This window comes from Peromyscus leucopus, chromosome 6 (genome assembly GCF_004664715.2).
Source record: "Peromyscus leucopus breed LL Stock chromosome 6, UCI_PerLeu_2.1, whole genome shotgun sequence".
In the NCBI taxonomy this organism is placed as follows: domain Eukaryota; kingdom Metazoa; phylum Chordata; class Mammalia; order Rodentia; family Cricetidae; genus Peromyscus; species Peromyscus leucopus.
In genome coordinates, this window is record NC_051068.1 from 58,979,964 (window position 1) to 59,007,605 (window position 27,642).

Below are 27,642 nucleotides of genomic sequence, written 5' to 3' on the forward strand. Positions count from 1 at the left end.
TAAGTCACATTTTAATTGCAGGTTGTAGACATTAGAGTTTAGATGTTTCTTTTGAAATCCAAAAGTTAAAATAAAGTGACTAGTGCATTTTCCTCCAAAATATAAATAATTTAGGGAAGTATTAGGGTTTTACAGCTGTTTAGGAAAATCCTAGTATTTCCCAAAATAGCCACTTGCACAAACATTTGAGAAATTGAAATTGGATCTACTGTGAGTGCCAGGTTGCTGCTGGTGGGCTGTGTTTTATAACCCCAAACCAGAGCCAAGCAGAGCTGAAGGGAGCAAGTGACTTAATGTGCCACAGACCCAGCTGAGAGAACCAAGTCTCCAGCCAAGAATGAAAGAATATTTAAATTTTTAAATGAGGTCCTTCTGGGTCTTGAAATAAGCTCATAAATACAAATCTTAACAGGTCTCTAAAATAGCCTTTTCCCTGTGTCATTTTCAAGTCAACCTGGCAGCTCTTGATGCTGATTTTGTCTATAAAATTGCTAGGGCCATAAAGAACAGACAAGGTAATAATGCAGCATCATTAGGAATGAATGGGGAGTCCTGTATTGGCCTCATTTGGGTCCCATGTCAAAGGCCCTACAGCAGCTCACCAAGGACTTACTCAAAGTTCTTGACTCATTGTCCATGTACAAACACGCACGCAAGCACGCACGCACGCACGCATGCACATATTAAAAGAAAAAAATCTACAAGGAAAAATAATAAAGCCCTGTTGCAATTTTCCTTGTGGTAGAGCAAGCCACACCAACACTTACTGATTGAACTAGTTTATTGTCATCTTTGATGATTCTCTGTGCTGTCTGACTGAGTGTGGCAACTCCTGAATTGGAGTCATCAGGACATTGACAGGATTATGTTCTACAATGGACCCTAGAAACTGCCACTGAAAAGGCCAGGTCTCTGCAAGGGAATCAGGCAGACTTTTGTTCTGACCATTTTTACAGTCTGTGTGGCTTGAACATCTCATGTTAGGTGTCTGCATTCTTAGAGATAGCATTTTATGGTGAAAATTTTCTGTGATACCTAAGAGACAACATGAAAATATCTTAAGCTATGGCCTAGGATGCTTCAAATTGTCTCCATTGCTGTATTTTGTTGGTCAAATGATTACTAAAGCCAACCCCTATTCAAAGGAAGCAGAATTGCATCTCGTGATGGAAGCCAGGCACAAGAAAGACAAGGATACTGTCAAAGTGATCTCTGGACAATGTTTTCTGTCATAATGTAGAGTGGACTGCAGTGGAAACAGCACTGGCTGGACATTCCTTCCCAGTGATGTTTTCAGGGAGATAGCAAAGCATGCATACGATGCAGTGTTTCACTTAGTATGCAGAGGCCTCCAATAGAAATTTATGTATGCCTCACCTAAGAATATAAAAGTAGAAAATAACAAAAGAATCTTGCTAAAATATAGCTTCGTCCTTCTAACATTTCCAGTTAAATGCATATGAAATCCAACAATCACAATAAAAATGCTTTGAATTTTTCACCTTATTGTTTATGTTCTCAATTATAAAATCAACTAAGGAATAAATTCCAAAGATGACTTTTACTAACAGCTCCAAAACTGATGGTTTCACAGACTTAAGAAAAATTGGTTACAAAGTATGCGATCCCTACAGACAAATGGAAAAAGCTTCCTCCAGAAGCATTTCTTATTTTTTTTTTATCGCTGTGTTCATTGGGAAGTCTCATTTTCAAAGTCACCATAATACAAAATTTTAAACACTGAACACAGAAACACAGGAGAAATTGTATAAGGTTGTAAGTTTGGTGAAGGAAGCAAAGTCTCTCACATGAGAACATAAGTACCTTCAATTATTTAAACCAAATAATCAAAGGAAATGGCAAGATTTTCTAGAACTAAATTACAGATATTGCCATTACTGTGTGGCCTACAATACACCCTTTCTATAAAGGAACAGAGGTATTATCCCAATAAAAGAACCAATTTTTTTAAAAAATTACTATTACTTCAGACTTAGGCTGACGAGGCAGCTCACTGCATAAAAGCACTTGCCACCAAGCCTGATGACCCAAGCATCATTCTGCAGAACCCAGGAGGTGGAAGAGAACCAACTTCTTAAGACTGACCCATGAAATCCACACATGTGCCTTTGCATGTACACATACATGTGTGAGTGAACTCACACACTAAATAAGTAAGTGTGAAAATATTCAAAACAGTAACTCTAGAATTAATTCCTGCAAGACTGATAATTGCCTAATACACACAGTTTTTGATATTCAGAAATATGTAAAAACAATTTCAAGTTATATATGTGTTCTCATGTGCATGTGTATGCATGTATATGCATGTGTGTGTGTGTGTGTGTGTGTGTGTGTGTGTGTGTGTGTGTGTGTTTCAAAGCCATTCTTGTGAATATGTCCAGAGAGATATTGGGAAGAAGATCCCCAAGTCCTCTTTGGTGTGATGAAAGTGGCAGATGCCTACTCAAAGCCTGGTCTAGTAGTTTCCTGACCTATGAGTTCACAAGAGTGTCATTGTCCTCTGGAGTATTTAAGTGGCAATATCAAGTTGCCATTTAAAAATATATAAATATGTTTAATGTACAGACACAACAATGTATTTAAATATACAGTTACAGTATTGTAGCCTAAAAATTAAATAATAAATACCAATTTACCTTGTCTATCTAGAAAGAAAATTTATTCAACGTGTCTTCATTTATGGATCAACTTAGGTTTATCTCTATCAACTGAAATTCTCGGGGAAAGAAAAAAAAAAACGGAGATAAATTGAAAATTCTATAAGGCTAACTGACCAGTTAGAGCTTTGTGATTGTAGAGTTGGAATGCTGCAGATCTAGAGGAGCCAGATCACCTTGAGTTGTCGTAGATCCTTTAATAGCCTTTTTTTTTTTTTTCAATTATGAGCTAATATCTTTGTGTAAAAACCTCTGGAATGCATCCTTAGCCTGCCACTAATTTGCAACAATCCAAGAGTGAAGCATGCCATCAGATAACATCTAAAACATGTAGTATAGTTTCCCTCACTGTGCTCTAACCCTTGGTTGATTTTTTTTTTTTTTTCTGTGACTACAAAAGTTTGTATTGCCTACACCACCATAGAACATGTAATCATATCTGGCAACCTGGATCTGTGTTCCCAGGTCATAGTCACTCATACTTGCCTTAGAATAACCTCTCCTAACTCCTCTAAGACTGGAGATAGATGCCTCCCAAACAGATCAAGCCAATCAACTGTCTCACCTATTCAGAGGGCCTGATCAGTTGGGGGCCCCTCAGCCTTTGGTTCATAGTTCATGTGTTTTCATTCGTTTGGCTATTTGTCCCTCTGCTTTATCCAACCTTGGTTTCAACAATTCTCGCTCACATAAACCCTCCTATTTCTCGCTAATTAGACTCCCGGCGCTCCACCCGGGACCTAGCCGTGGATGTCTGCATCCAGATTCCTCAGTCCTTGGATGGGGTTTCTACAGTGGTACCAGGTCCTGGGCTCGTTGCATGAGATAGCTGTTTGAAACCTGGGACTTATGCAGGGACGCTTGGCTCAATCTGGGAGGAGGGGACTGGACCTGCCTGGACTGAGTCTATCAGGTTGATCTCAGTCCTCGGGGGAGGCCTTGATCTGGAGGTGGTGGGAATGGGCGGGGGAGAGGAGGGCAGGAAGGGGGAGAACAAGGGAATCTGTGGCTGTTATGTAGAACTGAATAGTATTGTAAAATAAAATATTGAAGAAACTTTCCTAAAACCAAAAAAAAAAAAAAAAAAAAAAAACCAGGAGATAGAATTTTCTCCAAGAGCTCTGAAAGTTGTACAGCCTCACTTCAGATGGATGGTCCTTGATGGAATCATTACTCGCTGAGTTCCTGCTGGATCTGCTTAGTCTGTGTTTTCCTCCTTGCAGGGAATATTCTTTTGTCCTTAAACTACTGATTCATCCCCCAGATTCCGACTGCAGACTTCATCCCCTGAGCTTCTCCGCAGGGTCTCTGGCCTCCCGCGGTTTACATTCCAGTGGGAGAAACAGGAAATGGTGGTGCAGTCAGTGCCAGGGCTGAGGCTGGGGACAGTGTGCTTTGAAAGCGTGAGAAAAGCCAGCGACCCCATCACAAGTAGGGCAGAGTTTGGAGAGAAGTGGAGTCTTCCTGGAAGAAGAAATGTGACCTGGAGGGCTGACTTTACTGTGTGAACAGGAGCCAAAGCCATGTTCTGGGCAGAGGGCATGCACAGAACCTCAGATAGAGGGAACATGGTTAATAAAAGATTCTACAGAGATCGAGATTGACTGTATGTACTAAGAGAGACTAGAGATGAAGAGAATAAAGGGAGAAGTAATTTCCATTGTTTGAAACATGATAAGCTCTACACTCCCAGCGAGCAGTAGAGTTTATTTGCATTTTAGAGAAATCAGAGTTAAAGAGAAGAGACTGGAGAGGTCAGGGAGATTATCCAATCTCTAAACCCGGGAAGACCCTTCCTGGGAAGTTTCAGACAACATCAAAAAGGCTGAGTTCCCCAGATGTAGCATTTAGGATAGGCTAAATATCTGGTTATTGATTAAAACTGGGCAGTGAAAAAGAAAAAAAAAAGCCTTTGAATGCTCTTAATGATTGAGCCCAGTTCATGTTACTCTTTCCTGAATGGTAAAAGCACATGCTGAAGAGTGTTTTATTAATATATGCTGGAAGAAAATTGTTATATGTAAGCTAGGGTGCTTTACTTTACAATGACAGATACAGGAAAAATGTCCACTGCGTTTCTATTTGCCAGCCTAACCATAACAAAACCACCTACTCTTAAGTATTATCTTAGCACAGTAAATTTGTCACGATAATAGACAATTTCAAAACTAGAAAGACAAAAATTCACTTGTTCAAAGGTAGGAAAAAATGAAATTTTTACAGTATCCAAAATACCTAGTTTCATTTTCCACAGTCTTACTCAAGGGGACACAAAATAAAAACATATTTAATTTAAAGATGTTAATACCTGTTTAATATTAAATTGTAACTGAGCCTTTTTCTATTCTTTGGCATCATCTTTGAGGCTGGGTGATTTACTTCTTAGCTCATTTCCAATGTGAAAGTTCATACGTGGTGCTGTGGTCTGGTGAAAGGCCATGGCTGGGGAGCGCACAGGCTAACAGGTGACCCTACCACTTCTGTTTTGCTAAATCAGCATACTGACAGCTGAAACTGCTAGCTTCCTGCTGATAGACCAGCTCTATCTTCAGCCTAAGTCAGAGAATCTTCTTTTTGTTGCAAATGGTAGTTAGTGAGGAAACTTGTGGCCTTGAACCTGTGATGTTTGAGTCATTTTGTTTAACCCCTGCTGGGACAACCATACCACTGCTTCCCCAGCTCAAGGAACACCAGGGAAGGGGGGAGAAAAGGAGTATACAGGCCACAGGATCAGGAGGATGACCATGAAACATGTCTTCTAAACATGCCATGTCCAATGCACTCATGATCTCAGAGAAGCTGTGGCTGCCTTTTCTAGACTGAACTTGTCAGATATGGGTTCTGGAGGGAGCCATGGGGCTCTGGCTCTCATGAGAGAGATATTGGCTATTGGTAGTTGTGGTTGCTAAGGGAGAGGAGAAAACTGTCTTCAGTGATGTAGCTACTAGCTCATACCCATACCCACAGGGGCAGTCTTGGTTAAACCCAGTGCGTCATAAAAGAAAGCAAAACAGAAAGATAGGATAGTGGGGTGAAGACCTGTTACAAGGAGTGGGGAACTGATAGAGATGGAGGCAACAGGAAAGGGTGGGGAGGTGAGTGTTACCAGGGCGCACTACATAATGCACAAAATTGTCAAATAATGAAAAGCTTTTATAAAGTGCTGAGGGATCTCCCCAGTTAGAGCATCTACAGCTGGGCAAGGCAGCTTGAGAGCACAGAGAAACACAGCCACAGTGAGGCATGGGCCTTCATCACTCTGCCATGATACATGAAGCAGATGGTCAAGATAAGTACGGGTGGGATAGAGGAATTAGTAAATCTACCTAAATATGTGGGCTGTTGTATAGACATGGCCATTCAGAGTTTCACGAAAATGGAGCAATGCTGGAAGCTAAAACATCATTGGTGGGGCTGAACAGATGACTCAGCAGTTGTGTGCATTTACTGTTCCTCTCCTGGCCTCTGTGTGGGCACATGCACACACACACACACACCATATTTTTTAAAAACTTTTCTGGTAAGGTAAAAGTGGCGAGCAAAAATAATTTAAAAATAGACTTTGCCTGGGTGTTGGTGGTGCACGCCTTTAATCCCAGCACTCAGGAGGCAGAGGCAGGTGGATCTCGGCGATTTCGAGGCCAGCCTGGGCCTCAGGGTGCATTCCAGGACAGGCACCAAAACTACACGGAGAAACCCTGTCTCGAAAAAACAACAAAAAACAAAAAACAACAACAACAAAAAATGGACTTTGTATTCAAAAATATAAAATCCCTCCAATACTTGAAAGTATCAAACTCCAATCCATTTGAAATAATCAATTTAAAGGCCATCAGTTTGACTTTAATTTTAGCAGCTACTTCACTTGGAAGGGACAGCATTCTGTGGACAGCAGGACTTTAGTAAGTCCACAGCTGGAGACTGTAAACCAGCGTTCATCTTGATTTAATGCTGCTTTAAGTTTATAAGAAAAATGTTCCTGTGTAAACAGCAGACATTTTGATTAAACACAAAAGTTCTTATTTTGGCTGTTAAATCAATAATGCAGCTGGCCTTGGAGTCGTTTACATTCTCCCAAAACTGGGCTTCAGTTCAGCTGGTACTGCGCTGACATCATTTTCCAGCAAGGCCTAGCTACTTGCAGCAGTCAGGTTAGGAACACTCTTTGCAAACAAGCCCCATGACACTGGGCATTCACACATTCATCCAGAGGGTCTCACAAACGCCATAGCTCAAAATAGCACAGGCAGTCCAGAAATAGTATCTTAGCAAATGGGGAATTCACTAGTGCAGACTTCTACAGTAATTGTTCAATGCTGTAAGATAAAAGCCTTGGGTGGCGGTATTTGTTTTGTTTTGTTACCTGAAAGGACTTTGGATTTCCTTTTATCAATGTGTGTGTGTGTGTGTGTGTGTGTGTGTGTGTGTGTGTGTGTGTGTGACAGAGAGAGAGAGAGAGAGAGAGAGATGGATCAACTAATTTTTAACTGTAACTCTAAGGCAAAGAATTAGTTTTCCTAAGTAGAATACCTAAAACAACATCTCCCCCACCCACCCATTCTCCCATCCCCCAACCCACCTTTCTCCTAGTAAGGAGGCCCAGCAGCACTTCCTGAATACTGATACACTGTTCAATGGGACCTTAGATTTAGGAGTATATTACAAAGAATAAAGCTATATCATATATAGAAAAGAGAAGACCACACCATTCATATCTGCAATTCTTTTTAAAGCAATTGAACAGATCGTAATAGACCATGTGGACTTGAGGAGAATACTAATCAATGGCTTGCATGTTTAGAGTTAACAAGTAGAGACTATGAAACCGGAAAGATACGCAGAATCATCAAATAACTCGATTTCATGTGGGAATGGTCAATAGGGTTCCTCTTCAAGAGCAAGACACTCTTGTCCAGTTGGCTAAATAGAAGTACTCAAGAGCTCAACTTTAAGAGCTGACACCGAGAGCCTTCACTCCCAGGACCTCCAACTTCTCACCTGCAAAAACTCCCTGACATTGGATCCCAGGACACGCAAGATGGTATCATAGCCAGACTCTTGACAAAAGACGAAAAACATCTTCCCAAACATCTGCAGAATTTCACCAGCATTGAGGTCTGTTTTGTAGGTTAAAGAGGAAAGAACAACAGGCAGAAAACTGTCAATAAGAGGAATAAAAACACGTCTATATGAAAATGACTTAAAATATCCACTTTTTTTTTTTTGGTGCAGTATGAACCTAGATAGAGTGTGAACATAGACTGAGAATCTCTGGCCAGCATACTGCAATTGCTGGAGAAGACTATGTGCTAACATATTAATAGTGTAATTCACAGTATTAGCAATGTAACCTTTTGCTCAACTTACATAGTAACACACTTACGTTTAATAGTTTATAAGTATCTATTTAGTGTATTGTTTCTTTTGAAAAACAGTTTATTCAAGTCAAAGATACAGGCCCAGAAAAATGGCTTAGCTAGTAAAGGTGCTTTCTAGCAAACTTAGTGACAGAGTTTGATGCCCAAGTCCCACATGGTGGAGGAAAGAGGAAAGGACTCCCAGAAGTTCTTCTCTGACCTCCACACATGAACTGTGGGACATAAGCATCTATATACCATACACACACACACACACACACACACACACACACACACACACTATGAATAAATATAATAAGATACTCTGTTGCAAAATAACTTTTCTTTATATAAACATAAATATTTAACTACTTCTTTCCAGAGTACATACCCTAATATCCTGCTTTTTTCTTAATAGGTAGTCATTAACATTTTCTAAACTTTAAGTGTTTACTTTTTCTGTATGGATTTTGACTGACATCTTATTCGACTTCTGAGTGTAATAATGTACTCAACTACTCTTCTCTAGTTGAAAATACATACCTTTTGCATTTGATAATATAAATAATTGTAAGAAGACCACTTACACATAAATCTTAGTAAGAAGCAGATATCATATGTCTTCAGTAAAAATTCCTTAACAGTGTGAGAAGGCTGGATGGATGGAGTCTTTGGCAAAGTGCCTGTTTCAGAAGTATGATAAGCTGTGTTTGGATCTCTAGCCCTCATACAATAGCCAGATATAGGAGTGAATGTCTGTAACTACAGTATGGGTGGGTTGGAGACAGGTGGATCACTGGAGCTTGCTTGCCCACGAGTCATCGAGCCCAATCTTGGGCTCTAAGTTCAGTGAGAGACCCTATCTCAGAAAATAAGGTGAAGCAATTGACCAAAGTGTACAGTTGTGGAGTCTAGTCCAAACTGATGCATCTACAACACAACTACTCTACCTGAGGCTCATTTCAGAAGAGGGACCAGAAAGACTGTAAAATCCAGGGGACTAGGGAGTTTGCCGTGAGATTGTGTCTCCTAAATATGTCAGAAACTGTACTCATGATATCAAACCACCATGGCTGCTGAAACAGGAGCTGAACAGGGATGGCACTAATAGACACGCTAATGTGGATGGGAGCAGGATGCTCATGAGGCTTCAGCCATATAGGAAGAACTACAGGCAACTAAGGGATGCTGAGAGCAGAAGAAACAGTCTTTCCCAGGGAAAAGCACACCAACTGGTTATTTAATAACAAGTGGTCAGCCCTGAAAGCATAGACAGACATAAAAGTAACATTATATGGACTGAGCAGGTGGTATTCATGCACTTTGGAATACGTGTGTGTGTGTGTGTGTGTGTGTGTGTGTGTGTGTGTGAGAGAGAGAGAGAGAGAGAGAGAGAGAGAGAGAGAGAGAGAGAGAGAATAATAAAAAAGAGGTCATAGATTTGAAAGAGTGGGGGATATACACAGGAGCATTTTGAGGGCGGAAGAGGAATAGGGAAATGATATAATTACATTATAATCTCCAAACTTTTAAAAATATATTTTGAAAAAATAAGAATGATTAACAAAAACACCTGACTCTGATTTCTGGCCTCAAAATAAACACATATGCACACATATGCATGCATGTTCACACACACATGTGATTTGCATGCCCACACACACAAACATGTACACTTTACACACACAAAAATGAATTTCAAAATATATTAACAGAGTTTAAAAATATTTTAAGTGACGTAGATAATATAAAATCAGTTCCCAAAGTTGCCTCAATTTATCACTAAATTGAAAACATCTTATTTCCTCTTTAGCTCTATTCTTGATCTGGACAGATATTTCAGTTTCACAGATTTGAAAATTAGTATTTTAAAAGTTTACTCCATATTTTCTTTCATAATTGCTGTTTTTTTCTTTCATCTAGTAGTTTTATTTCTAATTCATAAATCCTGTCCAGTAGAGACGAGAGTTTCATGGTCTTCTGTGCAGAATGGAGTCGAGATGCATATGAGCCCCCTGGAACATTAATACTCATATCAGCTTTGTTCCATGAAACCTGTTTGAATTACATCTTTTTCAGCCATGGGTCTTATCTATGAATTTCATTTGTCAATGAATTTCCTCTCTCTCCCTGTCAGTGCTTCACATAGCTTATCACTGCAACACACATTTGAAAATAATGCTCTCTGCCCTTTACATTTGAATGCTTACTCTATGGTTGGTGCTGTAACCGAAGTTTTTATGGCTGAAATATTTGTAGTTGTATTTTCTCCATACAAGGACTTGAATGGGAAGGGAGAATTTCTACGTTCCCCTTTCTACTCACTAAACAGCTTATATGGGAAGAATAGTTTTCAGCATAGCCCCAGCTGAGCCTCATAGAATCGCTCCACCACGGCTGTTCAGTGAACAGCTTGCATAATCATACACTTGGAGCATAGATTCCTTTGCAGACCTATGTGTGGTTGATCCAGAGTAGCAATGATTCATTGAACCTACTGAGGACTTTGCTTGCTGCAGCCACCAAGTCGTATGTTTTGGAATCATCATATATTATTCTGACAAGAAACTGGCCTTCTTCATCCAGCTGTGCCTCTTTTCTGAAAGAAAAGGAAAGTGTGATGGAGAGCAAAGTTAAAATGAAAGATCTGTCAAAATCATAATGACTCTGTGAATAATTGATCTATTTCTAGAACAGGATTTGTGGAGCAAAATTGCTAAAATTGACACTGTGTACCTAAAAACCTAGTGATTTAGGAAAAAACTGCCACATGCTTCTATCCAAATCAAAAAGATACATTTGTAACATGAATCTTAACAGGTCTTATTAATAAAAACAAACCTGGAGCCAGGTACTGGGGTCAACACTGGAAGATCAGAGAAGCAGAACAAGTCACAGCTTCCTCATCTCGAAATTCCTCAGCTGATCTTCTTTCCTCAGACTGGAAGCCTCTCTGTCCTTATCCAAATGGATCTCAGCTGAACTGCTTCTTGAAAGTCTGAAAGCTTAACCAGCTCTAGTTCCTCGTCCTCACACCTTATATACCTTTCTGCTTTTTGCCATCACTTCCTGGGATTAAGGGCATGAGTCACCATGCCTGGCTATTACCAGTGTGGCTTTAAACTCACAGAGATCCAGACGGATCTCTGCCTCCCAAGTGATAGGATTAAAGGTGTGTGTGCCACCATTTTTCTGGCCTCTGTATCTAGTGGCTGTTCTGTTCTCTGACCCCAGATAAGTTTATTAGAGTGCACAGTATTTTGGGGAACACATACATTCAACTACATTTTAGTACTCTCATGCATAATGCAATACCCAGCACTAAATATAATCAAGAATTATGTTTGGATTGGGAAAAATTCAATAAGTATTTATTGATTCCCTACAACTGTGGGACACTGTCCTGGGAACTGGGGATAAAGACTTTAGCAAAACAGACTGGAACCCACTTATCTTGGAACAAATACGTTCTAGGGGGACAGACGTGTTGAGGTGAAAATGTAGTGAGTGGATCAGAAGAGGCAGCAGGGTGTGGGAGCAATGACTTCAATCCAGGTGACTGTTCAGGTAAATGACACACGGCCTGTTGTATTGGACTGAGGGACAGAAAAGCCTCTGGGAGGACAAGGAGGTTTCTGGCCTGAGCAACTGCTATCAGTAGCTGGCTTTAAACACATTAGGTTTGAGATGCTGAGTGGACTGGTCAAATCTTCTAATATAGCTCTCAAATATTAAACACAGCAGCTCAAATTATACACAGTTAGTGCAAGGAAATCTCCTTCATCACTTTTTAACAGTCATCGGGATTCTATAAATACATTTATTTTAATAGGATTTGGATTGCTTTTCTCAAATAAGTGTCCAAGCAGAGGAGGAAGTCATCCTTCAAACAGTGCAGGGTGGAGAAGACACTGACTGGTTCCCAGACGGCTGTCTCCATGTGAAATTCACACACCACATGGAGAGCCATCTCTGACTCCACCCACCTCAGCTGAGCCCTCTACCCAGACAGCTGCCATGACACCGTCAAGGCCAGCCATGGGCACTCTTCTCTCAGAAACTGTCCAGTCCCTGGCACTGCTCAATCTGTTTATTCAAGGAAATCTCCCCATCTGTGTCATGCATTATGCACGACTTAGCATGGAAATATCCCCGAAGACATCCTATGTTCATCAGAGCACATAATTTATGATTTTGCTTCAAGAACATAATGGGGATGTTGTTTGCCTAATCTTCGCAAGGCCTTGCATCCCGTTCCCAGCACCAAGGAAATGTGATTTCAGGGCTCAGAATTTACTAGTTGAGTGAAGTTAGGCAAATCACATATACAGCATGAGCATTACAACCTAGCTTTTCTAACACGTAAAGGAGAATGTAACTCGCCTCCCACAATGATAATGACAGAAAATCATGTGAGTTTATGTTCTAAATCATTAAAGCAGTGCATACTAATTAAGATACAGCTTTATGTATTTGCATTCCCAATTATTGAGATACATGTCGTGTGGCCTTATTCTGTGTCCCAAACGTACATAGCTATCAAGTGAAAGGAACTTAGTTCTCCAAAGTGCTTACATCTTCTTAATAGCATACACTGGGAAAATATGGAAAAGTTCTGAGTATATAATGTACAGATGTATATCCTTCGATAATGCAGTGTTTGGGTTAGATATTCTTATTGCTGATTGTAAGAATTTGTAAAGCACAGGAAAGAAAAAAAAAACTAAAAAGGAAATAGCAAGCTTCCCTTACTCCGAAATAACTACTGTCAATATTATATCAAGATTTTCACATTTGAATATATAGTGCTTTTTATTGCACCAATTTCAATGTCAAATTTGATGGCTATCTTTTCATTTCAACAAATACTCTTGGATACCATGACTGCATAAATTTTCATTGTTTAAATACACCGAAGTCTTGGCAGGTAGAGTGCTTTTCTTTTCTTCTACAAGTCCAAATAATAATGTTATGGTGAGTATATTTGTAGCTAATTGTATTTCTATACAGGAACAGAATGAATTCCTAGGAATAGAATTGCTGGTTAAAAGGGCATGACTATGTTAATTTTGTTATTTTCCCATTAATTTTTTATTGTGAACCAACACTAATGCCCACATGGGAATTTAGAAACATCTGACCTAAAATACGCATAAATGTTAATCAAGTCTACGAGAAAGTGTATGCTAATTCACCATAGTCACTGTGTTCTGTTCTTCCAAATGAATTAAATCAAATCATATATTTTTTATAATAAACTTAGTTTATATGAAACACATACCCAGCCATAGTAACCCTTAAATGAGTGAGAAAAGTCTGTACTCTCTATGCATAAAATGGAGAAGCAGCTTTTTTTTTCCAGAGAAATCCACTAGCCAGGACCAATCACCATCCATTCCAATATCCTCTCTATCAAAACAAGTTCCTTTATCTCTCAAGCATTCCTTCCTAAGATGATCCTGGAACAGGCTCCCTGGAGGGGGCTAAAGTCAAAGGAAGCAGCAGTGCAAACCAGAAACTGTCTTCTTGTGGTAATGTCCTGCTGAATTCCATTGAATTATTCAGACATTTAGGACTCCTTATTTGCATTTATCTCAGAAGCCTTGGGGAATATCCAGTTGCTTGTTTTCTTTTTTATTCCCTGCCCCAGAAGTTTTGTTTTGTTTTGTTTTGTTTTGCTTTTTTCCCAACACATATCCAGTGCCTCTTATGCTCCAGGCTCCTTTTCAAAGCATTTTGGTATGTCAATTAAAAAAAAAATCTATCAAAGATACCAGCCGTCACTAACCCGTATTGTAGCTGGTAGAAAGAGGTGATACGTTTAAAAAAAAAAAAAAAAAAAAGTTAAATTTCATAAGGGCTTCAAGACAAGAAGAAGGTAGACAGAATAGAAGTGGGTAAGGAGAAAATAGTGAGATTCCCCATTCCACAGGGTGAGGCTGGAGTCTTCAGAGATGACGGATTGTGTAAGGCTTAAACAGGCACAATTGCTGTCCGCCCTGGGTCACCCAGCCTTCTTAGAACCAGTTCTCTCCTCTCTGCAGCTCATTCACCATCTCCCTCCAACATCAGGGGAAACGCTAACTAGAGAAACACGGGACACACCCCTCCCCCGTTATAGTTGGTTAAAAAAGTAACCTGAGCAAGAACAGGCATGAGGAGCAATAAGGAAGGGGAGCCCAGTAGTGCAGCCTGGAGGAGATACCGGAAATGCCCTGTCAGCATCCAGCACCATGCCTATCTTCCTGTCAAATTCGTATGGGATCAGGCTTCATGTTGACTAAAATCTTAGCTTCCATGTGGTACAAAGAGGTGATTAACATCCCTACTCCCAGTGCTCTTCATCATAGACTCCCCAACACCATCAGTCAGTGCTCTTCATCATAGACCCCAACACCATCAGTCAGTGCTCTTCATCACGGACCCCAACACCATCAGTCAGTGCTCTTCATCACAGACTCCCCAACACCATCAGTCAGTGCTCTTCATCACGGACCCCAACACCATCAGTCAGTGCTCTTCATCACGGACCCCAACACCATCAGTCAGTGCTCTTCATCACGGACCCCAACACCATCAGTCAGTGCTCTTCATCATAGACTCCCCAACACCATCAGTCAGTGCTCTTCATCATAGACTCCCCAACACCATCAGTCAGTGCTCTTCATCATAGACTCCCCAACACCATCAGTCAGTGCTCTTCATCACAGACCCCAACACCATCAGTCAGTGCTCTTCATCACAGACCCCAACACCATCAGTCAGTGCTCTTCATCACAGACCCCAACACCATCAGTCAGTGCTCTTCATCACAGACCCCAACACCATCAGTCAGTGCTCTTCTTAACACATCCCCAATATGTTCAGTCAGTGCTCTTAAAAACTTGTATGGCTCTCTTGCTGTCGTTTCTCCTAAACATTCTCTCTCTCCCTAGTTTGGGAAGTTTCTTCCCCCTTCACTTGCTACCTGACTGAAACCATCTAAGGTGATTAGCAAATGTAAGAAACTTTAGTAAACAACAAACATAATTCAAGTTATAGTGCTTTATAGTTCTCCATCTCTTATTTTGTTGCCCCATAACGCTTACACATTTTCCTTAAAACTGATACCGAATATCTACATGCTCCTATCTACTATACATAGCATTTCTAATAATTTACCATTTTTTTTAACGTAGCATTTCCTTAGAGCTCGAATCACCTAAATCCAGATGTACTCACCAACTTTTCTAGACTCGTTCACTGTTTCAAAATCAGCTTGAGCATCAACTTTGCTTAACTACTGCATCACACGAAGCAGCAGGCCTGGTATCTTTACAGTATTGGTTTATAGATAGGAGTGAACCACGGATTTCTCTGGGATTTATAATTTGAAATTTCCTCTAAAATTAAGTACATTGGACATACTTTCATTTACTTATTTATTTTGTTAATCTCTCTTAGTTTCCTCCAAATTGTAAGTCAGTGTCCTTCTTCACAGCATGTGGAAAATAAAGAACTAGAGCGGGCATGGCTCTATGGAGCTGTGCTGAGTCCCAGGGAGTCCACTCCTGGGGCTCCATTCCAGGTCTTCTTAAGAGCGCAGCATAAGCACTCGCCTGCAGCCACTGGGACTGGGACGGAGAGCACAATCAGCCTTTGCCTCACACACTCCACACCCAGTGCGTCTGACTGAAGAAAGAAAAATGAGGAGGCCAGCAGGGAGGAAGAGGCAATGTCCAGGAGAAGAGGTGAAAAGAAGGAAGAGGAAAGGTGCAGGGGAAAAGCGAGCGGAGCAGCAACTCAGAAATCCCTAACAAGCATCAGAGAAAGCAAATGTGCACATCGCTGATTTGCTGGTAAAATGTATGAATTATAATAGACAAAAGCAAGCTCTGCTTCCCTCTTGTGACTTAAAATGGTGGTTAAATTCTCAGATGGTAACACAATGATATAGAATCATATTCTGTGTTCATTGACTCAGTAATGCATTATGGATAGCTGACATATTCTCCCTAGAGCAATTCATTTCCCTCATTTTCACCATTGTTCTGAAATGGGACAGTAGTCATTGGACTGTAAACCCATCTTCATATCTATTAATTACTTCCAAAAATAGGTAATCAGTAATTATATCAGAACAATATTTTGTGGATTGACTGAAATAATCACCATCTAAATACAGGTGTGCACATTTTAAAACAAGGGAACGAATTAATGTATCTACTTCCTCATAAATTTATATACTCTGTATCAAAAAAAACAAGCTAGTCAGTATAACTGCACAAGTCCATAGTTCATGATTAATATTAAGAATATTTTATATGACTTAAGGAAAAATTTATTAGATCTACAATGTGTCCAACATGGCCAAGTATCATTTTTCATATCTCTGTTTAAGGAGCTACCCCTTATTTCATGTGTGAACACAAAAAGACTGACTTTGCTTCCTACCCTGAGCTACAGCTACTGTGCACTTCCCCAGCAAGTGTACGCCAGGGACAGTCTGTGCTGATAGATAAAGAAGCTTCCCAGGAGGTATGAAAAGGAATGTTCTCAAATGGGACAGTCTGTAGAAATGACATCTCAAAACAAAGGTCAGGTCACCCAAGATTCCTGAGACCTACTGATCCTGAAGTGTTATTCGTGCTTCGTGCACACAGGATTTGGTCTTTATAATAAATACCCAGAAGAGAGGGAGGGAAGCATATTAAAAACACTGAGCAGTATCTAGTCATTATGAAAATTAAACTGTTCCATTAGAAGCAAAGATAATAACTGTAGGCAGCATTGAAGCTGCATGTGGCTTTTTTTTTTTTTTTTTTGTAAGTGGCTGGGAAAAATAGTTGCTATATTTTCATTATCTAAGTGCGATGATTTTAATAAATCTCTGAACCCCCAAGTTGAGACTCCATGTGAAGAATTTGCCCAACTTAAACCTGACTTTAAATCTAAAATCAGCTTCCATTTTGGACCTTCCTTGAAGGTTGGTTCCTGTAAGTTAACCTGTCATTCATCTATGCTCTGATGAGTGACTAGGTCTCAGTTTTAAGCAAAACAATGCTTTCCCTCTTGGTATATTTTTGTTTTCTCTGTGGCTGTCCTGACATGGGAGACCTGTCACAGCAATGGCTGCAGCTCTGATAGCCACTCACAAATGTCTTAAATGAGTGCTTTCCACAGCCTTATCAAACAGATGGATCCGCTTGACGAACAATGCTGCCTGGGGAGCACCTGATGCCAGAGTTCCCCTCAAAGCAAGCAATCTGCTCAAATTTTTGGAGAAAATATGAGACTTTCTTCAACAGATGTGATGGCTGGTAAATAAAAGTACCTTCAAAACATAATAACCAACGTCACCTGTACATATGCTGGCACATTCCAGGGAAGCAAAAACAAATGAAGAAAACACAAAGACACAAATATAGATGGTTAGAATCTTTGCTAAGTCAGTCCTCTCTAGAAAGTAGAGTACAGGTTCTCACTGGGAGAAAGCCTATGGTGGGAGGAACAGCAATCTGTGTCCCAATCCCTACTCTGTGAATAGCTATGTATTTGAGGGAAGTCCTTTAGTGTCTCCTGTTCTCTTACTTACAACGTAACAATATAGAATGAATGGAGTAGATGTGATCATTTAGTGATGTCATGAGTAGAGAGCATTAGGCATAGTAGAACTATAAGGCAGCTGTCCAATGTAAATTAGATATTATATTCAAAATAGAATGGAATGCTGCAAATTCCCCCCTCAAATCTAACTTCAGCCTGACATACATACATACATTTCCCTACAATCTAGAACATTGGCCTTACCCAGCATCTCACAAATTAAGGGTATAGATATATCTAGATATATCCTGAATTATATATATATATATATATAATATATATATATATATATATATATATATATATTATAATTGAGTATATGTTATACAAATGCTCTCCATTTTCTGCAATTAAGAGTGTAAAAATGATTCACATACATATGTATGTATCATTTTCATGGAGAAAGAGAGGAAAATAGAGACGTGTAGGATGGGAAGAAATGGAGAGGGAAAGAGAGAGAGAGAGCATCCTTAGGTTTCTCCCTACGAATAGTAAGAAGGCTAGACTCTAGTGAGGCAGGTCAGATATTAGACAAATAATACAAAGCATACTTACCAACTCACTCATGTACTTGGAAGGGAGCACAATGCTGAACATATGAAACAGTTCCTTCAGTAACATTTGCTGTGGTACAGCAAAGCTGAGAAGTAGACATTTATAGAACAAGGAGGGGAGGTGGAATGAAAGGAGCCCGACTCTAAACCTCAGCATGATTAAGTTACTGAGATCAGCCCACAGGGTTGGATGCTGAGGGTGAAGGGGTCGATGCACATTGAACTCTGTCTGGTCCAGAAAGCCCATCCTTACACCTTACCATCTTTGACGTAGTTTATAAAGGGAAAAATACCTTTTATTTTTCTGCATACAAATAATAACGGCACCATTTTCCTACTGTTTATTCTCTAATGCACAAAGAGGCAAAACAGTAAACGCAAAAGCTGCAAAGCTTCAAGTCTGCACTATCGCCCAGGAACTGGACTGGAGAGATTCCTCTTTATAGTGCTCATTTCCTTAAGTGTACTTTCCTGGAGACATCTGCACAGCATCAACCCCTAACTATCACCTTCCAACAAGTTACAAGGAAACATTTGCCAGGACCCTGATTCTGGAGGACAAAAAGAGAATACAAAGGACATCTCTCTTGCAAACAGCAGCCATGTTTAGTTAATGTTTGCCATCACCCAACTTTGACATAGTGAGAGTGAAAGCATGGGATTTCTGGTCTCTCTTCCAGTCCTCATTGTACGCACAAAAACATACACCAAGCTAATATGATTCTAGTATATACCTAATGCATAAAAAAGGATGATTATAAGGAAATTAAGACTTCCCAAGACCAGCCTGGAGGTTGCTGCAGATCATAAAAATAAAACAAGCAAAAATGTTATGGCCTTCCTTATATAAGTGCTATGTTGTTCCCATAGTGGTCTGGGTTCTAGAAGACCGTGTCGGACAGCTCACCAGCAGCTGTGTGAAGGATTTCATAGTTAGGCTTTTAGTTTCCTAGCATAAGCAAACCTACATAGTGTGCCTTCCTCTGACTTTCAGGCTACCTGGAAGAATTTTCTACAGAAAAGGGTCTTATTTATAACATAGAATTAATTTACTTATTTTTTAGATTTTGAAAGAATTTAATTTTTTCAGAGGTTGTGTTTGCAGAAGAAAATGAATATGTTGTGTTTCTATTAGGTAACTCCTCTTGGGTAAATACATCTAGAAGCATGAAACTATCAGAGAAACGGTTCCGAAGTCACTTGGGACTTTCCAGCTTCCTACACATAACGCCCCAGACAGATGGTCATTTAATTTCTTCAAAATGTAACTTCATAGTAAGAGGAAGAAAAGACAACAATGACAAACACATTGAGCTGGAAAGTTGTCATTTGAAAGTCATTTCAAATAGATGCTATAGCACCTAGCTGAAAATGCATAGAGGAAACAGCTCTAGGAAATTTAAACAGCTTTATAATATGAAGTGCCATTCACATTTAAAAAACACATAGGCTTTTTCCTACTTGAACTTAGGTATAGAAAGCTATAGAAAAGTAACTCATTCCATCAGGAATGTGAAAATCCCATAAAGCATGGCAGATTTATGGTGATGCCCTAGTTTGCTTGCTTTAATTTGTTATGATAAAATCAGTATTAAGAGCAAATATAAACTTTCGAAACAGCAAAAGGAATTAGGGACAGGTGAGTGACTCGTAGAATCCCAGTGTAGATGGCAACTTGAAATAATCATCTTCCTGCAGTCTGCAGAATGCAGAGGGTGAGCACAAGGCAGACACAGAAAACCTGGCAAGGAGGTTGTGTGAGTGTGTGAGTGCAGAGTGAGGGAAGCTGATAAGGACCAAGAGGAGAGAAGAAAGACAAAGAGATAATCCTAAACAAATTGGAGCAGCCAGTGTACAAATAGGATAAAGGAGAAAGAAAATGAGAAATGAACTGAGGACCTACACCAAAGTGAGAGGAAACATTTAGGGTGGAATAGCATGAATATGCAATGGGCTATTGTTCTTGGTATTTTGTTTGGGTGTAAAGTGCTAGGCAAGCCCTCTAACATTCAGCCACACCCTTGGACCTAAGCTACTGTTATTCGAAAGGAGTTTCCCATCTTTTGGGGACACTGCAGAAGAAAGATGATGAAAAACCCAGTCGACAACAGGGTGAAATGGAAAACAATACAAACCATTACTTTGGCAGCTGCTTAAGAACATATTAAGGATGTTTTCAGATAATGTTGAATGTACTGCAACAACCAAATAGTTATTAATTTTCCCATATACAACTGAGACTTGCAACGTTTAGGCAAGTTAAGAAGCCATGTAACTATTTTATTTTTTGAAAAATTGCTCAGTTGGGCCCTAATACTCATTCATAATTAGCAAATTCAACTACACATATGAGTGTCAAACTGGAAGATTAGTACATGCTATCCAGCATTCAAGCTATTTCCTTATTTGAGTGACAGACAGGAAAGTGGATTTTTTTTTTATGTTTAAGACTAAAAATACCCTGATATCTCTAGACTTTTTCAAGGCAAGAATGACATCACTTGGTTTTCTGTCCTCAGTGTCTGAAAAGTTAAACTATGTTCATTAAAGATAAGCTTAACAATAAACAAAGAGAAGAAGAGCCAATGCATAAAGAAGTACGCAGGGACTTGAGGAAAGCCATAAAGCACATGGAAGGTGACTGACAGCAAATTGACAACAGTATCTGCTAACTAAAATAATATTACATAATTATAGAACATACAGCTTTCATACCAACATTTGCATTTAATTGCTTATATCTAATCTCTCAGAAAATCTGATACGAGATAATCAATACTCTGGCCTATTCACCTGTAGGCAAGTGTGTGTGTGTGTGTGTGTGTGTGTGTGTTGTTGTTGTTGTTGTATTTTCTAGTGTGTTGGATCCTACTACTGAGCTACATCTTCAGTTACATCTGTCACTAGTTTTTAATAGACTTTTAATCATCTTAGCATTTCCAGCCCTTTGAATCCATCTTTAGAATCCACATATTTTCCAGGGTAGGCGGAGAATCTCAGAGCTCACAGATGCAAAGCAATTGTCAGGTCAACCAGGGCTGATGCCATTATAACAGAGGCAGACCTACCAAGCATTTACAAGATATTTTAATATGCACAAAGTCTGACTGCATTTTCTAAGTGAATATTTATTTTTCTCATCACTTAGAAACCATGGCTTCTTAAAGAGGATCATCTGAAAATTCAAAATAAATTTACAAAGCAAGATGCGAAGCAGATTTGAGAGCAAGGGATGTCTCTTACTCTTTTATGTTACTATGTAGATCAGAAGTGGGTAAGGACATTGGATCCAGAACACTGGATGTTCCCTGGGACAGAAGATAACAATGAAGTTGACATGTTTCCATTTGAGTAGTTACAGATACATCCACAACCACCTGAAGCTGCTTTTGCTTATAGACACTAAACCTTTTCTGTCTGTTGTTTTAAGGGACATTTCCTAGGCTTTGGTCTGGGGTGATTTTTCTTTTTCCTGAAGAGAGGAGGCAAAGTGCTTGTGAAATGGTGATGCTGATGATAAGAGTGTGCATGGACAGTGAGTTTCCAAGTTTTTGTTTGTTTGGTTTTTTTTGTTTGTTTGTTTTTTTGTTTTGTTTTTTTGTTTTTCTGCTCATAGCCATCTAGAATTTTCTGTCTAGGATCTGTTACTTAGAATTTTGTCATTAAACATTTGGCTTCTTTTCTCATAAAGATGGATGTCCACTTCCTGCTAAACTAAACAAGAACATTAAAAAACATTTTATAAATATTTATTTAGACAGTTTTTCACAGATCAAAGAAGATAGAAAAGTTTGGTTCTTGTAGGAACAAAAGGATAAAAAGTTCTCTCATATATTCAGTTTTCCACAGAATGTTAAAACTGAAAGCATCTTGGACAATGGCAGCAGTGAGTGCTCAGGAATGGGGAGCGGGCACCTTCATGGCAACGGTCTGGCAGCTACATTTCTCTCACCCTCAGTAAACATCTGCTGATGAGGCAAATGCTCTTCCAGAAAGCCTTCAGCAACATCTGGAGGAAACCAGGCAGGGTAGCAAGGAACAGTTTTAGTCCCCTGGGTGCAGAGTCAAGCCAGACTCCCCAGCACATACACAAAACTGCACCCACGTCACCACCAAGGGATATCTTCCTAAAAAGAGAAGACAAACAAGTGGATGGCCAGCATTGGTTCGATTCCTCTATTACAAGGGCGCCATCCTTGTAGAAATTTCAGAGGAAAACCATCCATATGACCTGGATCATATATAACAGAACTGTTTTGGATGAGTGGAATCATTATCATTTGACCAATTTAAGAATATTATTCAACTATACTTCAAGGTGAGTACACATGTCTGTAGTTCAGGCACATGAGAGGCAGAGACAGGAAGACTTGTGAGAACATGTCTCAACAACATGGTAATTTCCACTCATGCAAAGCTACACAGTGAGAACCAATCTTTGTGTGTGTGTGTGTGTGTGTGTGTGTGTGTGTGTGTGTGTGTGTACAAATTACTTGAAGAAACATGCAACTATCATCAGTCATCACTTGGAAGTTAAAATATCAATAAAATGTATGTATGTTTAGATCATTATCACCATAAACAAATATCTTGATAATTTAATTTAAAAAATAAACATGTTGGTACATTCCTCTATGAAGCATGAAGTAAAAAATTTGATCTCTACATTTACTAGTTACCTACATTGATAACAAACAGATATGTATTCTAAGTTTGATTAAATTTCCATAGTGATTATTAACTCATCATAGTCTATTATTGTACTCTTGGAATCCTAAACATATCCATTGTTATAGATTATCTGCCATGACCTTTGGAGTCTTCACTTCCAAAGATGAAAGGCTAATAAATGGGGGATGTGTGTACCGCCTCCATTCATTCACAAAGAAAGTGGCTTATATTCATCCTCATGTTGGGCTATGCTGTAAGGGCTTGTTCTTAGTGTCTGCCCTGGTGTCTATCTCCACAGAAAATCAAAACTATGAAGGAATGAATAAAGTTGAAAGAAAATTACAGTTTCAAAGTGGCTTTATTTCTTACAGTTTTGTTTGAGAGAATTATAACTGCCTCATCTGGGCCTCTTTTTATAGGATGCAGATGTGCCCCGTGGATAACATAAATGTGGATAACATGAATGGCTTCTGGAACATCAATTAACGCTCATACTCAAGAGATCTGGAGGAAGGTGTTGTGTTCTAGGGCTTAAATTATAGATGTGGTCATTTCTATGGAAACAGATAATTATAGAAAATCATCATCCTATTACTGAATAATAAAGCCTGTTGGAATTGATTGCTAACAAAAATGTGCCACGAAAAATAGCAAGGGCTCATGTGACATCAGTGAGTACATGAATTTAAAAAATAATAGACATGTGTTCCCCTCTGCCCTTCTTAATCCTCACCACTGTCTCAGTTAGAACGTGGTAATGCCTACCTGTGATTTTAATATAGTTATTGGCAGCAACACTCAGCGATTCAAGAGTTAAATGCGAGTTTCAAAAAGGGAGAGAGGGAAAGATAATTCTGTTAGACTGCAATGCTCCACAGGGCATGGTGACGCATTCCTCTAATGCCAGCACTCTGAGAGGCCTGGAAGATTGGCAGTTCCAGGGCAGCCCACGCTGTGCATAGGGAGAGCCTGTCTCAAACATCTAAAGGTCAGTCATGAAGCTTAGTGGCCTCGTGTTTGCCTGTCACGCACAAGGCTCTGACTTCAGTCACCAGTAACCCCCCTCACGAGACCCACAAAAGCTTAAGAGGTGACCAGGGCATTAAAATCTCAAGTAAGCGTATTTTCCGGTCCCATCTGAATACCAGGCTCAAAGCTCTACAGAAACTAGAACGTCATGCTAGGACTCTTAGGAGAACACATAGCAAACCATCATTTCCAAGGACGACTTGGGGGAAGTTATAGGGGAGAGGTCCCTTTATTAAATACGTGCTTCACATGACTTACTGGAGAAATAATTTCGGAGTGTACTGTAGCATTCCCAAATGATTAAACCATATTATGTGTACCAGGTGTGTAAATCTCAGAGGAGCGCAAGTCTTCTGTTCATTTCCTGCCTCTGGTCCCAAGACCTTGCCAAGGCCTCTGCATGGGAGCTGACCAACCCTCCGAACCTGACCTGGGAGCCACAGGACTCTGGCAGGGTGTTCCCACGCTCAGGCGGGGTGAGGAGGCCGCAGTGACCCCAAGGGGCCACGCCCCGGCCTACCCTCCTCTCCTCTGGTCCCGGCTCCAGAGCGTGGGAGCGGAGGACCGGAGGATGCGCACCACGACCCTGCCAGGAGCAGCTAGGGAAGCCGGTGCGGGCGCGGCGCCAATGCTCGGCCCTGGGAGCAGGGCTGCTCACTTACTTGATGTCTTCCCACACCTCGGGACCGTAATTTCGGATCACCAGCAGCTCCAGGGCATGGTTCACGAATCCGTACTGCAGGGTAGGGAAAGACTGCGGTCAGGGACCTCCTCCTTTCTACCGCGTTGCCCACCCGGCTCCACTGGCCTGTCACTCGCCCTCTGGCTGCGCTTTCGGGGTACCCTATCCTAAAAGGGGGAGATCCGAGGAATCTTTAGATTCTCGGCTCCACCGATCCCCTCCCCCATCTTCTTACCCCTGCTCACTTGTCACCATGGTGCAACAGGGATAGCGAGGGGACCTGAGCCCGGAGCCTCCCACCTGACCCGGCCCGAGGAAAGAAGAATCTCCCGAAGTCAGAGACTGGGGTTGCGCGGTGGTGACCCACTGTCAGAGCGTTCAGCAGATCATGTGTCCCCACCTCCCACCAAAGGCGCTGTTCCTCGCAGCCTTCCTCTCCGTGCCCCCCTGGTCTTGCTCCCTGCAGCGCAGTCTGCTCTCTAGTCAGTTAAGGTCCACTTAGCCCAGGTGTGAGATTCCGGCTCACGGTCCTGACAGCACTCACCATGGTGTCTGCGCTCAGAGCAGGAGAGGCAGCCTCGGCGCAAGGGTGCCACAGAAGAGACCCAGACAGCGACTACAGCGGTGGCGACAGCGCACCCAGACCAGCACAGAGCTGCAGCTAGAGCATCAGGCTGAGCCCTCCCTGATTGCCACCTCTTCCCAGCCAATGGCGAGTAGAGCCACGGGAGGCCGGTCGCTGTTGCTTCCCATATATCAACCAATCGGAGACAGAGGAGGGAATTCAGATGTGCTCAGAGGTACTGGGCTCCAGTCTTTTCCCGCCCTAGTTTGGTTACAAGTTCTTCCTTTGAGGCCTTAAGGAAGATGGAGCAGAGCCAGCTGCACTCATCCAAGTAGTAGATGGGGCGTTGTGGTCCTAGTACACGTGTTCTAATCCAGAAGTCTGCTCTTTGGCGCGCGTGTGTGTGTGTGTGTGTGTGTGTGTGTGTGTGTTGTGTGTGTGTGTGTGTGTGTGTCCTCATACTTTTTGTAATTATGCAGATAAACATTTCCTCTGTGGCTTTACCTCACACCAGCTGGCAAACTTACAGCTAATCCTACGGAACTAAGCACATTTTACTTTTAGCCAAATGTACAAACTAAGGATGTTCTGTAATATGTAAGAGGTTTAACAAGTGTATTAGACTTTTTGTCATTGAGACAAAATACCTGGCATTAACCAGCTGAATTTTTTTGGGCCCACAGTTTCAGTGGTTCATTGTCCTTGGCTACCAATGCTTTGGGACTTGTGGGAAGGCACAGCTCCATGTTGACTTAAGTAAGCGGTAGAGGCTGTTCAGTTCATGACAGAGACACACAGGTAGGCCTGGGAGAGGCTATAATTCCCAAGGACAGCCATGTGGTCTACTTCCTCCACTAGGCTCAAACTCCTAAAACTTCAGGAAGTTTTTTAAAATAATGCTAACACCTGAGGACTAAGCTTCCAGTACCTGAGCTTCTTGGGGGATACTTCATTTGGGAACATAACTGTGAGCAGAATGTTAAACCATTTCTGTTCTTTTATGAACTTCCATTGTATTCCAACCCAGCAGTTAGGATTCCAGAAATTTTAACTATCTAGAATTGTCCCATGTTCCTGTTCTCAAAAATAATATGAACGGGAATGGGCTGGTACAGCTATGTGGACATTTGATTAGTCTCCCTGTAGTCTACCATCTGACATTCAAATGAGTTATTTAATTGTGGAAACCTCATTAGGCACAAGGAGCAAGCGTAGAGCGATTTGTGGATTTGAGGCAGATGTTGTGGGTGCATGGTTCTCAGTCAGCGCGGGGAAAGGCCAAAGAGCAGCCACCAGTCTCAGGTAGACCTGAGAATCTTTGTTGGCAATTAAATCTGTCGGAATCACCCCAATTTGGAGATGGGAAATGTCAAAGCAAGAACATTCCACTGCCACCAGCGCCCTAACACAGGCTCAAGAATAGGTGGTCAGGAAAAGAGACAACAAAAAGGACATCAGGCAACCCAAACGCTTCCATCAAGGATGCTACGATTGAACAAGTCAGTCTTTCCAACAATGGAACATCCAACTGTATACAGCTACTTAAATATGAAACCATTTTTGAACTTTGAAAACTGCACACTATACAACTAACTATGAAAAAGGCATGAGGAAGATCCGATACTCAGTGATAAACGCAGGGTAAACAAAAGCCGGGAATGAAATCATCCCCAATTAGTACCTGATTATATAGAGCGGGGAGCAGTATGAGTCAGATGAGCATGGATGCCACACACACCGTACAAGTGCAATTTACCGGGAGAAGCTTTAGAAAGCACTGATGGCATTATGGTCCGTTGACTGGAGGGCCCGAACACTCAGCTTTTCTGTTGTGTGCCAGGTTCCTCCAGATCAAAACAGTCCTCCCAGGAGAGAAGAGTGGGGGGAGGCTCATGGGACTCTGAAGGCAAGTAAAACTGACTGAGAAAGCAGGAAGACTGAAGAAGGTCCCACCATAGCTTTACTGAAACAGTAAATGCTACAAGAGGAGACCAATCTGACCAGGTCGCCTATCTATATAAAATATCCCTTCAATTTATTGTGACTCTTTAAAACTTTTCTTAAGGTGTAAATATTTAAACTTTCTGTTTTGATATTAATGGTCATATAGAGTACTAATTCTAATCTTAGGCTTCATGTACCTTCCTGTACATGATTTCAGGCTTCTTTTTTATTATTATATCACTGCCTGAATTCCTTGGATATTAAGCATTTTCCCTGTGAGAAACATTCGTGAAGGAGAATGATATTCATAGGATTCCTGTTCTTTAGCCCAATATGAACCTCTCTAAACCTCAGTTTCCTCTTCTAAACACAAGACAATCCAGGGTATTTAATGTAACAATATTTTTAAAGAACATATAGCACTTGACATGTGGTAAACTCATCAAATATGAGCTTTATAATCCATTTAAACAATATTAGTCTTAAAAATACAAATAGTTATTGATCACATATGCTTCATTTGAGTTAAAACAACTTGCTTAAATCTCATACCAGTATTATAGAGTGTCTATAA

At 40.6% G+C, this 27,642-nt stretch overlaps 1 protein-coding gene across 1 annotated transcript in view; it reads right to left on the reverse strand.

Moving 5' to 3' along the window:
• Nucleotides 1-25,246, reverse strand: part of Gucy1b1 (guanylate cyclase 1 soluble subunit beta 1) — a 46,067-nt gene extending 20,821 nt beyond the window's left edge. The window contains exons 1-4 of the mRNA XM_028880132.2: nucleotides 25,104-25,246; nucleotides 24,540-24,613; nucleotides 10,537-10,637; nucleotides 7,680-7,798 (exon numbers count right to left, since the gene is read on the reverse strand). Coding sequence (XP_028735965.1) covers nucleotides 7,680-7,798; nucleotides 10,537-10,637; nucleotides 24,540-24,613; nucleotides 25,104-25,106 — 297 coding nt within the window. The 5' untranslated portion in view covers nucleotides 25,107-25,246. The remainder of the gene's footprint in view (nucleotides 1-7,679; nucleotides 7,799-10,536; nucleotides 10,638-24,539; nucleotides 24,614-25,103) is intronic.
• Nucleotides 25,247-27,642: the final 2,396 nt, after the last annotated feature.